General features: G+C 37.5%; 1 protein-coding gene across 1 annotated transcript in view; it reads right to left on the reverse strand.

Annotated features, from left to right (window-relative positions):
- Positions 1-7,203: 7,203 nt before the first annotated feature.
- Positions 7,204-13,724, reverse strand: part of slc6a11b (solute carrier family 6 member 11b) — a 36,469-nt gene continuing 29,948 nt past the window's right edge. Inside the window, exon 15 of the mRNA XM_081357214.1 lies at positions 7,204-8,492. Within this exon, the coding sequence (XP_081213340.1) occupies positions 8,343-8,492 (150 nt within the window). The 3' untranslated portion in view covers positions 7,204-8,342. The remainder of the gene's footprint in view (positions 8,493-13,724) is intronic.

Genomic DNA, 13,724 nt, shown 5'->3' on the forward strand with positions numbered 1-13,724 from the left:
AAAATTGTATTCCTTGTCTTTTGAAACCATATGATAGCATCGTGTGAGACAGGCTGAAATTTGAATATTTATAAGGACGCAAATTGCCAACAACTTTAGGCAATACGTTGGGAATTGTCAGTAATCAATTAGTGAAATAGTGTGAATGATATGTTTAAGTCTGATGCACACTGACTGGAACAAGGGGAAAAAAATGCATATTCAAAAATGTTTACAGTACTTTTAGCATTCTCACCAAAAGGGAGACAAGTATGCTTTATTGCAGAAAACCAGTATCACCAGCAACCGATTGTTTAAAAGCAGACGATGATCACGGCTGACTGGATCCTGTCAATCAAAAGGGGGCTAAAAAGCGTGTCAGACTGCAACTCACACTGTGTGTGAAGAAATTATCTCGCTTTGAATTTAGGACTGTCAAAGTAAACGTGACAATAATGCACTGTGTATCATGTATCATGTAATCAGTGTTTCAACCGGGGAAAGATGGTGTGAACTTCACATTGCATTTATACCTTGTAATATTCAAGCCTTTTTTGCCAACTCATCTGCTACAGTATTTCATTGGTAACACTATTTCGATAGTCCACTTTAGACATTCTACTTACTATAAGTAACTTTGCTCTAGTAAATTTGTAGACTGTCTGCTTAATATCTGCTAACTCTTTATTTTGTTGGTCCCCTAACAGATATTATACTGACGTTAAGTAACTTGGCAACTTATTCTCCTAACCCGAACCCTAACACCTAACAGTCTACTAATGCTCAAATGAGAGTTAGTTGACATGTAGTTGAAAAGTAACAGTTAGAATGTCTAAAGTGGATTATCGAAATAAAGTGTGACTATTTTATTTCCCAAAATCACGTGAGCAATAATCCACAAAAAGACTTTTATTCCTAGATCTGGGAACAGGGTCTGGATGGTCTCTATGAGAATATCCTGTCTTAAGTCAGATTTTCCATTTTAAAGCTTTAAATTAAAAGTTTTCCATTTATAAGGCTTGATAAAGAATCAGAGTAAATAACTTGATGCAAATGAACCTTTCACCCATTGAAAGGCCAATTGAGTTGCAATCAATTCTGAGGAATCGGTTAATATCATGTTTCTATTTTCAGAATTAGGTGGCTTTTATTTTGTCCCATCCAACCAAACCCAATTTGGGGGATTGGGACAGTTCTAAATTAGTAAATGATTAACCTGGCAACAGATAAGCATTGTGTGTGCTCTGTATGCTCTAATCTGGTGCTTCTCAACTTCTTAATCTGTGCAACCCATGACAGTTACACATTGACCATTTAATGCATTCCTAACTAATCCGGATTAATTGAATCTATTGCAGAGTAGAACTGCACCACTGAGACGAGAAGAGAGATGCAGTAAGACACCAAAAGGAAGAGCAAATGGAAAGAACAAGCAAACGGTTATAAAAAAAGAAGTTGATTGAGGAAAGGAGTGGCCATTGAAGAGTACAAGGAGATTGTGGAGGCAGGGACCAAGGTAAGGTTCTGGCCAGAGCCTGGAACGTGCCAAAATCTACTCTGCAGGGAGTTGTAAAGGGCTGTAAGCACAATGGTGGAAGTAAGTCCCGCATTCCTCAAGAGGATGGTCCTGCTAACAGAGCTGGTCAAAGATCTGAGCAAGAGAGGGGTGATGGCCGCACTAGCAGCTACACATGGAAACAATAACTTATGGTGGTAACTCTTTCATTTGTTTTGAACACATTATATACTATACAAAATAAATAACTGGACACACACTTTAATTTTAAAAACAGTTTTATTAGTTATTTGACTTAGTTTTCTATTTGGGTGCACACATTTAGTTAACTTTGTTAATTTAGCTCATTTCAGATTCATTATTTTTAAGATATGTTCTGTGAAATGAATACCTTTCTCTTTGAGTTACCAGTTCTTGGGGAGTTGCTGCTGGGGGTCTCTGGCTGGCTGACAGGCAAAAGGACTTGTGGCAGATGTTTAAGTAGGGGAATGGATAATTGGACTGCGCCATGTTTTCCCATATCATGGGGGTGGCAGAGTATTCCATTTTTGAGTTGTGTTCTTTTCTTTGTTAGTTATATTTTGTTGTTATGATTATTTAATTGATTTATCTTTGGTTCATATCAGGTAGCGTTGGTTTAACATGTGTTGTATTTATTGTGGTTTGTTTATATATTATGTGTTTTGTTTACCCCCTTTTGTGTCAGAATGGCCTGATCAGCCACTATATAAGTTTTCCCCATGTCTCAGTCTAGTAGGTCTGTTTTGTCTGTGCAGGTTTGGGTTGTTCAGCCTATGTTAAGGTTATGTTATCTGAGTTAAGCTCTGTTTAGTTGATCTCTTTTATGGGCCCAGAACTTTCTGTTATTCTATAAATTAGTGTTTTTGTAAATAAAAACCTATATTTTCTTGAAAACCTATTTTCTGACTCCTCATGCCTGCCAGCTTGGTCTCTCACAAGAGGGTTTCCGATGAGAAAACCAGAGACACAAGTTCTTGCAACCCAATTTGCAGAAGCCAATGGACTAAAAGGCCTTGTCCATAGAAAGACAGTTCACTTCTGGTTTCAACACTTTCTAAGGAGAAACCCAGGCCTCAGTATGAGGAAGCTGGAGGTTCTCTCTTCTACCCGAGCACTGTTTCTGTGAGTAGTTTGCTTCTTATAGCGATTTTTATTACTGAGCTCGGTCCTTCCAGGACACATCTGGAACTGGGATGAAACAGGGCTAAAGGACAACTCTGTATCTGCAAGAGTTGTGGCTGAAGTAGGATCGCCTTGCTTTAAAATCACTGCAAACGATAGGGGAGAAACAACGAAACAATGCATCTACTTGTCATATTCCAAGGCAAAAGGCTTCGGGCTGAAGGGTTTTTTCGGGGCACCAATCAATGCCCTTGTCAGAATACCAGACAATGGATGGACCGACTCTGTAGTGTTTCTGGACTGGGGAAAATAATTCATAGCTCACCTGCCCAAAAAAATCCCTGTCCACATGTGCTTCTGCTTGAAGGACACAACAGTCATGTGTTTAACATTGAGTTCCTTCGTCTTAAAGTCAGGGTTAAAGACTTATTTTTTGCCGCCATTGCGTCTATTGTTGGTTTTCAGTCTCTGTCATTACGTCATATTGTTGTCACCTGTGCCTTGCTCCCTTTTTGTGTATTTAAGTCACCCTCCTCCTGAATACTTTGCACAGTGTTTCCTGTGCCATGACCATGTATACCCATCAAACACGTTTACATTGTGGCAACGTCTATGGCACTTTGCATTTCTACTATGGCAACGTCACTGTCTACGTGCTCGCAACATTGTATCAATGTAGAATTGTAAGACGCGACAGGGCTGTAGCAATGTTGTTACGTGACATTTAGCAACTGCGAGACGACGTTCTGACGCTAGATATAGACATCCCCCATTTAGCATGTTATGTTTTGTGGTCAGATAATTATATACTTTTAAAATATTGTTTATCCTTTTTATTATTTAATGGGCCTAATAGTAAATTAATTATAATCAGCACCTGCAAGTGTACACTTTGAAGAGTAAAAATGACATAGAGGGTTAGCTAATTCAACTTTATTAAAACTGCATATGGTAATCAAATTGCACTTTTAGAAGTCATACATTTGTGATCAGAACATTTTATGAACAGAACCGGGTTCTGTGCATTGCAGACAGGGGAGCATAACAGTCGAAAACCGGGCGATAAAGGTCGGTAACCGGAATCAGTCCAAGAAACATCAACAAATCCAGAGGAGCACAGAAACGAATGAGACTAAATAGCAGACAAATCAAAGGAATTTTGAACGAAATTCTAACGAAACTCTGTGCGTTTCCAAAAAAGGAAAAAAAGTAAGTTACGAGCTTAAGTCGCTGACTGTTCAAGGAGTGCTGAAATGTCAATTACTCATCATTAATTTTGTAATTTTGGCTTCATTATGGCTTATAACTTTTCACATAAAGTTAAAATATTTGTCATACCTGACCAGAAGATGTTCAACACTTTTCCTAACAGTAAGGATTAAAGGATATCTGAATTCTAAAAGAAATATAGCTAACGTTAGCAAGCACTAGTATTGTAATTTACACAAGATTGCAAACTCCATGAATTATCACCAGCAAACATTATTATGTCCCTTCAGGTAGACTGAACAAATAAATGTCACGTTAGACAAGGAAGTAGTAGGTTGTGTTTGAATAATTGCGTATCTTATTTAACTGAGGTAAATTAAACGCAATTCTCTCGTATCCATGCTCGATGAAGAATGAGACGGGCCAACGGTGGGTTGAAATGTAAAAGTCTGATTGGCTCTTCAGGGCAGTGACGAGTGCATATGTCGTCCAGTGGTCGTCCAGACACCCCGGCACAGCCTTAAGCAATGGCCCTGAACGATGGTTCAATGTCAACATTGTGACAACGCTGTACAACCTTCACTACACAACGTAGTTATTGTAACCTTTTGACCATGTTGTTAAAACGCTGTTAGAAGGTTGGGTACGTTGTGGTTTGCTGGGTAGGGCATTCTCTTGCGGTGCATTATTGATTGATCTTAACTTCATGTTCCTGGAATGGTTTCTTTGTTTGTTTTATTGACATTTGCTTTTTGGAAATTTTGGAGTTCACACACAGATCTTCTTTGTGAACTTTTTTGAATGCCTTTTGGATTGGCATTGTGAACCTTTGAGATCTGCCTGCTGGGACTATTCCTCTTCAATTTTTTGTATTGACTACTGAGAACATTTTCTGTGTACCTTCTGGATTTACTTCGTGGACTTTTGGGATTTTTTACTCTTTTGGATTTATTAAAGATCTGAAAACGTTCCCCCAGAACTGTCATCTGGTTTATCTGCACACTAGTCCTATCCCTGTGTTTCTGACACTTATGAGAGACCACAATGTGCATGTTGTGTGCTTCCCTTCTCATACAACACATTCTCCAGCCATCTGACAGGGCATTCTTCAAAAGCCTGAAGTTTCACTGTGACCTGGAGGGCCAGATCTACACCAGAGAGAATAGTGGAAGGAAGCCTCAGAGACCAGCTTCTTGCCCCTGCTCTCAAAGGCCTGGAAAAATGCAGCAAAGCCACAGAATGCACAAGCAGGCTTTAGGGGCAATTGATCCGCAGAGACCAAGCTCCTTTTTCTCCTATTTTGACATCAGAATAGAATGCAGCACCTGAGGCCTCCAAAACCCCTCATCCTCCAAGACCCCTCATCATCCTCACCCAAGCGTTCTCCAAGTCATAGCCAAAGTCCTCCTCCAAGCCTTCGTCGAGGTAATAACAGAGTCCCTTTAAGACAAGTCATTTCCCTCGGCGGCCATCTTTGAAACGCCTCTCGGGCATACAAGTGCAGCTCCTATCTTTTTGAATGGGGAAACTTCAAGTTCTCCAAAACTGTTCGCCAAGCTTACAATTAAATCTCATATTTGAAATCACCAATGAAATTTGACAACAACTGTCTCATAAATTTTGTTTCTAAATGCTCGAATCATGACAGAAAACAAACATTTTCAGGCTGGATCAAGCTAATGCGCAGTGGAAGCGCGCGTTTGACTGACGCGATGACTATACCAATCTGTGATTGGCTCTTATTTAGAAGGCGGGACTTATTCTGCAATTTTGAGCGTTGCACTTTTCCCCATTCAAAACAATATGAGAGACGCGTCTTGTGTAATTCAAGCGTCTTTGGTAATAGACGACTTCGTCAAGCCCTCTTCCAAACCCTTGTCAAAGCTCTGTGCAGAGCAACACACACTTTGTCGACTTGGTTAACCGACTTGTTTCTAATTCATTTTGGACCTGAATCATTTTTTTTAAACTTCATTGATACGTTTTCAATGACTTTCTTTTACCTCAATTATACTTTTTCAATGAAATTTGGAGTGAGAGAATTCACTGGAATGTATGTATTGTGGACAGATTTATAAACACTGAGTAATAAAGTTGAACTGAAATAAACCCGCCTTCTAAGTTACATCAAAACATAATTTAGCAGCTTTTAGCAAGTAATTGACCTGCTTCTATCATCTTCTCATGAAAACTGGTTAGCAACGGTGGATAAGATTTTCAGTGAATAACTTAAATTCCGCTCTGTATATCATACAAAACTATTACATTGCACCAGAGAGGACTGCGGATTAGGAATGGGATTAGCAGATCAAAATATATATTTTTTAATGTTATTAAAACAGTATTTTTCCTACTAATTTCTGTCCATTATGGTTTAGATATTCTTTATATATTAGTCATCCAGTGACTTGATGATACAGTATATGGTTTAACCGACTGGTATGTGGTTTAAATCGTCATGTTTTTAAAGGCACTGGCTGGGACCTTATGGGTGAAAATAAGGTCATGTGACTATTTCTATTTTACTAGTGTTTTAGGGGCTCACTAGAGAAAGCATGTTGAGAGAAATAAATACACCACCATCTAATACACTTTCCCATACGTTACTACAGAAATGACTGGTGTTGACTTTAACAGCAGCGACAGTGAATGAGACTCAAACAGATCTGTCCCTTTTTAAATTTTATTTTTAAAAATGAGTAAGCACACAATTCATATGTTCTGTGAATACCAAAATCTGTGTAAACAGTACATATAACAATTCCATCATATACCTAGAACTTGATTGTTGAATGACATATCAAAAGTCCTCAGAGAAAGTTTTTTTTTTCATCAAGAAATAGTACACAAAAAACTAAAGAAGTGTAAAAATATACATTTATCTGAAAAGTTAACCGGATATTAAAACACTCACAAGTTTACTTGCACAAACTGATGATGTCACGATGGAACAGACCAGACCAAAGATTGCATGCATGTGCACAGGGCTCACAGTGAGTGAACTACACACACAAGTGCTCTTCACTGAGATAGTGCGTCACAGATCCAGTGCAGATCGATTAAACGACTCATGGCTGTTGAATTGCATGGGTTATTCGAACACATTTCCACTGCTTCCTAATGACTTAATGGATGTCAATAACCATGCTACAATCCCTCAAATAGACATGAAAGAACTACACTGCAAAACACTGATTTCTACTTAAAGATTTCTACTTAAAACAAGAACAAATATCTGCCAATGGGATCAACAAAATAATCTTGGTTTCCTTTTGGATCAAGTTGATTTTCTGACCCCACAGGCAGATGTTTGTTCTTGTTTTAAGCATAAACAATTCATTTTGCATTTTTTTTTTCAGAAAACAATACTTAGATATTTTATGTCTTCTCCAGTAAATGTTTCTTGATTTAAGAATGTAGATATTTGTACTGGAAAACAAGAAGAATTTTTTTTTTTTTTTTTTTTTGTGTACTACGAAAGCGCTAGCATCCAATTAGTGGCCTTTTATACTTTGGATGGTATCAATCTTTCCATAGCAAATCTATTCATTAATACATCACAAGAACCTTTGACTCAAATATTCTCTACATTGTCATCATGTACTCACCCTTACGTCTAGCCCACATTTGTGTACGTTAAATAATGGGGCATCAACACCATTTTGTCATTTTTAATCTGAACGTGAACGCAGACTAGATTATCAGTGAATATAGTGAGTTGTCTGGTTTACTTTCATGGTACCTGAAAAGAACTGTATGAACTGTTTAATATGTGCACTTTTGCGTTCCACGACAAGCAGTACGACCCCTTTCATGTTGTCCTCACATGCAACCCATCAGACAAAAACACATCACACTATTAAGACTAAATGTTCATGAACTTTAATGAGGGGTTCATGATGAGATGACTCTCTGGATCACCAGACTGAAGAAGAAAAAATCATAGTGATAAACTGTTTGGTCTGTCACCTTCAATCAAACTCAGTTTAATTGGTGTGAAATGACCAAGAATTCGAGCCGCGTAAGACAGCGTGGAGAATGTGCTCGCTACGTCACGCTCGCCCCGCGAGTCAATGCTAGCTGAAGGACAGCGAATCACAGTATCTGACAACACTGAGCCTCATCTACAAACATACAGCCATCGTTTGGAGTGGTCATCAATACATCTCCTATCCATTAGAAGAGAACTACAGTAATCTGCACTCAGCCGACAGGCAATGTGTAAAAACATTTCACAGCACATTATACCTCGGCTTCATTCTACACGTACAGAAATGACTAAAATGACAAAGAGTTACGCAATACGACAGTTTCATCTAGATTTAGATACACTCTTGATACAAATCATGACGTTAAATTGTGATGTGTTACCTGTTTGTGCAAAAAAAGCAACACTACAAATGTGATAATAGTTTTCTCTCTTTAAAAATAAAGGCAAAGATATTTGTTTCTTCACATTTCTGTTTGTTGTGCCGGTGATGTCCGTGTCTTGGGTTTAGAAATGTGTCTCCTTCTCTGTGATGGTGGAGATCTTGCCATCGGCCCTCATTTTGGCATCAGCATCATTGATAGCGCAAGGACCCCTGGAGGCGACGCGTCCCCTCATTTTCAGATCAGCGCTGGGTGTGGTCAGCTTCTTGATCCTCTGCAAAATTACACGCGCATTATAATAAGCAGTCTGAGTGCATTTGTGGAACATCTAATCACAGTTGGGTTATTGTCCTCTACTTACAATATACTCTAAAAAGGCATCAGTAGTTCTGTCATAAAAACTCTCAGTGTTTGGCATGGTAATGGATATGACAATGTTGATATGTTTGGTCTTGAATGGGACTTGAAAACCTTCAAACTTCAAAGTTCAAGCTTTTAAAACTACTTAACTAAAACTTAAACTAATTAAAACTGAAAACCTTCAAAGTTCAAACTTTTAAAACTACTTAACTAAAACTTAAACTAATTAAAACTGAAAACCTTTAAACTTTTAAAACTACTTAACTAAAATTTAAACTAATTAAAACTGAAAACCTTTAAACTTTTAAAACTACTTAACTAAAACTTTAATTAAAACTGAAAACCTTTAAACTTTTAAAACTACTAAACCAAAACTTAAACTAATTAAAACTGAAAACCTTTAAACTTTTAAAACTAAACTAAAACAAACTAATTAAAACTGAAAACCTTTAAACTTTTAAAACTACTTAACTAAAACTTAAACTAATTAAAACTGAAAACCTTTAAACTTTTAAAACTACTAAACTAAAACTTAAACTAATTAAAACTGAAAACCTTTAAACTTTTAAAACTACTTAACTAAAACTTAAACTAATTAAAACTGAAAACCTTTAAACTTTTAAAACTACTTAACTAAAACTTAAACTAATTAAAACTGAAAACCTTTAAACTTTTAAAACTACTTAACTAAAACTTTAATTAAAACTGAAAACCTTTAAACTTTTAAAACTACTAAACTAAAACAAACTAATTAAAACTGAAAACCTTTAAACTTTTAAAACTAAACTAAAACAAACTAATTAAAACTGAAAACCTTTAAACTTTTAAAACTACTTAACTAAAACTTAAACTAATTAAAACTGAAAACCTTCAAACTTCAAGCTTTTAAAACTACTTCAAACTTTATGGCTAGGCTTTTTCAATCCAACTTAAAGTTAGTCTACAAACCAAGCTTGAAGTTTAAATATTTTCAGTTTGAAGTAGTTTAAAGTTTAAAGAAGTTTAAAGTTAGAATGTTTTGAAGTCAATAGATACACGACACGCTGCTGCTGTACAATACAGCACACATGAATAACCCATAGCAGAGATATACAGGTGGAGCTGGGGAAGGTGGAGGGTTTCTGAAAGATGCTGCAGCAAACACTGACCAAGTATTTGAAGGTTGAACATCAAGCTCATTGGCTACTGATACAGCAGGAACCAATCAGATGAGCCCTATGGATAACGATGTGATTTCAATGCAAGCAGATTGAGCGAATCTGCATTTGTACACTACCTCATTCAGTTAATTTTATAGTTTTTATTTAGTGTATAGTTAGCTAATTTTATTCTCTATATTTATACGTTTCTTTTCTTTTTTTTCTTTTTTTTTTATATTTATACATGTCTTTTTCTCTACTTATGGCTTGAAACGGGACCAGAGAAACCATTTTCGTTCCTCCATATGTACCAACATGTGTAGAAATGACAATAAAGAATCCTTGAATCCTTGAATCCTTGAAGGACCGATCAGCCAGCGCCATCTAGAGTTTCACGACAGAACTTTGTATTTCCATGAAGAACCTTCAACATCCATTACACCTTTCCATTATGCAAAAGGTTCCATGGATTTTTAAAATGTTCTTCACACTGAAAAAACAAACAAATATGTTCTTTTAAGAACTGATTGCTGAAAGTTTCTTTGGGGAAAATGGTTCTTCTATGGCTCATGTGTCAAACTTGGCTCCTGGAGGGCCACTGGTAAAACCAGCTCCAAAACACCAGCCTGCAGGTTTCTAGTGATCCTGGAGACTTTGATAAGCTGGTTCAGGTGTGTTTAATTAGTGCTGGAGCTGAACTCTGCAGGACAATGACCCACCAGAAACTGAGTTTGACACCCCTGTAATATATGGCATCGCTGTGAAAATCCCTTTTAGAACCTTTGTGAGTTGTCACGAGAATATGTTATGATATAAGCAAGGGTCTAAGACAGGTTCCCCCAATCTGGCCACTGTCCTGAGTTTAGCTCCAACCCTAATCAAAGACACGTGAACAAGATCAACAAGATCTTGAGTTATCAGAATTTAATATTGAGAGTAATCTTGTGAGCTGGATTATGGATTTTTTAACAAACAGAACACAGCGAGTTAAGGTGAATGGTTGTCTCTCTGAAAGGCGTGTCTCTTCCACTGGCTCCCCGCAGGGTTGTGTACTTTCACCTCTACTATACATCCTCTACACTAACGATTGTAGGAGTCAGTATAGTAATAGACACATCCTGAAATATGCTGATGATGATACACTTATTGTCAGTTTACTGCAGAAACATGAATCTCAGCATGGGCCAGTGGTCGACGAGTTTGTCAGTTGGTGCGACAGGTCTTTTCTCCAGCTTAACACCTCTAAAACCAAGGATATGATCATAGATTTTAGGAGAAAACAACCTGGTTCTCTTCCACCCACCTATATAAAAGGAATCAGCATAGAGGTGGTAGAGCAGTATAAATATCTGGGTAATGTGATAGACAGTAAACTCAAATTTGACATAAACACAGATGATCTGCAAAAAGGGACAACAACGATTGCACTTACTAAGGAAGCTTAACTCTTTTAATGTTGATAAAGTTATCCTGTCTTTATTTTATAAATCTTTTATTGAATCTGTCCTTACTTTTGCTTTTATGCGGAAAGCTCAAAGGAAAAACTTCTCCGTTTTAAGCATATTGTTGTCGTGTAAACGTACCCTCAGAGTCCCTGTCTCGATCCCCACACTTGTGCTCTTTGCTCTTGACAGCTTGTCTACTTGCATGCCACATTTTCGGTATTTGGCCCAAGTGTTCAAGTGGGCACAAAAACTGCAAGACTGCAACTTTTGATTACCAGATGGTACACACTTACAACATAGAGTTGTAAAACTGGAAGAAATTTATTTACACATTTAGCTTTTTAAGTCAAGTCAAGTCAAGTCAAGTCATCTTCATTTATATAGCGCTTTTAAAAATGTAGATTGTTTCAAAGCAGCTTTACAGAGATAAATGAATAATTTAAGGTAACAGAGATTGTTTTGGCTGTATAGCAGTTCTTTAATAAAGTTATTTTCCAGCTAAAGTTAGTTTTGATTGATTCGCTTCGTCGCAATGATCATTTGTTATTAAATTAGGGGCCGCTAAGACGACACCATTCTCTCTACACAGACTTTAAACGCGAACCTGTGAGAAACGCTGATGGATAATAAGAATTGGTTCTATAGTTATGTGCGTTTGAATATATGTGCGCAGGTTTGGAATTCCCTACAAACCAAGCCTAAACAAATTACTGGCGTTTCCTTATAATTTTTGATACAAAATTTTATTTTATTTTATCAATTCGGGGTAGGTACGCGAAACGAATTTTCCCGACAACGCTTTATCTGTAGAGTGGTAAAGGGATCCTCCATAGGGAGAGACTAGCTGGCACTTCAGCACTGCGTTGTCATCGGTCCAGGCGAAGGTCCTTCATCAGATCTGGATACGGCCTGGATCCGGCAGGCTGCAGGAAAACCTCGGGATAAACAAAGACACTAAAATTAGCGTAGATGCCATTCTTCTTATGATGTAACGAGTACATCAGGATTTATGGGAAGTGTTCCCGGTTCCAGCTGACCTAATCTATGCAGCCTAACATTGAATTATAGAAGTCTACAATGTGTTATGTGTATGCTAGGTCAAAGAGAAGTGTCTTTAATCTAGCTTTGAACTGACAGAGTGTGTCTGCTTCCCGGACAATGGTAGGAAGACTGTTCCAGAGTTTTGGTGCTAAATAGGAAAAGGATCTACCGCCAGCAGTCGATTTTGATATTCTAGGTATTATCAACTGGCCGGAATTTTGAGATCGCAATAGACGTGAAGGACTATAATGCGTTAAGAGCTCGCTCAAGTACTGCGGAGCTAAACCATTTAGTGCTTTGTAAGTAATCAGCAATATTTTAAAATGTATACAATGTTTAATAGGGAGCCAATGCAGTGTTGACAGAACCGGGCTAATATGGTCATACTTCCTGGTTCGGGTAAGAACTCGAGCTGCTGCATTTTGGACCAGCTGTAGTTTGTTTATTAAGCGTGCAGGGCAACCACCCAGTAGAGCATTACAATAATCTAGCCTTGAGGTCATGAACGCATGAACTAATTGTTCCGCATTTGTCAATGAGAGCATATGACGTAATTTAGATATATTTTTAAGATGGAACAATGTGGTTTTACAGATACTAGACACGTGACTTTCAAATGAAAGATTGGTATCAAAGAGCACACCCAGGTTCCTAACCGACGACAAAGACTTGACAGAGCAGCCATCAAGTGTTAGACAGTATTCTAGGTTATTACGTGAGGAAGTTTTTTGTCCAATAATTAGAATCTCGAGTAAATTACGAGTCATCCCATTTTTTATATCAGCTATGCATTCCGTTAATTTTGTGGATTGGTAAGTTTCGTTAGGTTTTGAATAAATATACAGCTGAGTATCGTCGGCATAACAGTGAAAGCTAATGCCATGTTTCCTAATGATATCTCCTAAGGGTAGCATGTACAGAGTGAACAGCAGCGGTCCTAGTACTGAGCCTTGTGGTACGCCATACTGAACTTGTGATCGATGAGACTCTTCATTTAAACTGATAACGGTCAGATAAGTGTGATTTAAACCATGCTAATGCAATTCCACTAATGCCAACATAATTTTCGAGTCTATTTAAAAGAATGTTGTGGTCGATGGTGTCAAATGCAGCACTAAGATCGAGTAACACTAATAGAGATACAAACACGATCGGATGATAAGAGCAAATCATTTGTGACTCTAATGAGAGCTGTCTCGGTACTATGGTACGGTCTAAATCCGGACTGGAAATCCTCGCAGATATCATTTCTTTCAAGAAAGGAACACAGTTGTGAAGATACTGCTTTTTCTAATATCTTTGACAGAAAAGGTAGATTCGAGATCGGCCTGTAATTGACTAATTCTGTAGGATCAAGTTGCGTTTTTTTAACAAGCGGTTTAATCATAGCCAGCTTAAAGGTTTTTGGTACGTATCCTAGAGACAAAGATGAATTAATGATATTAAGAAGAGGATCTATGACCTCTGGAAGTATTTCTTTCAGTAGCTTAGTCGGTATAGGGTCTAACATACATATTGTAG

This window comes from Scardinius erythrophthalmus, assembly GCF_964197995.2.
Source record: "Scardinius erythrophthalmus genome assembly, chromosome: 25".
NCBI lineage: Eukaryota > Metazoa > Chordata > Actinopteri > Cypriniformes > Leuciscidae > Scardinius > Scardinius erythrophthalmus.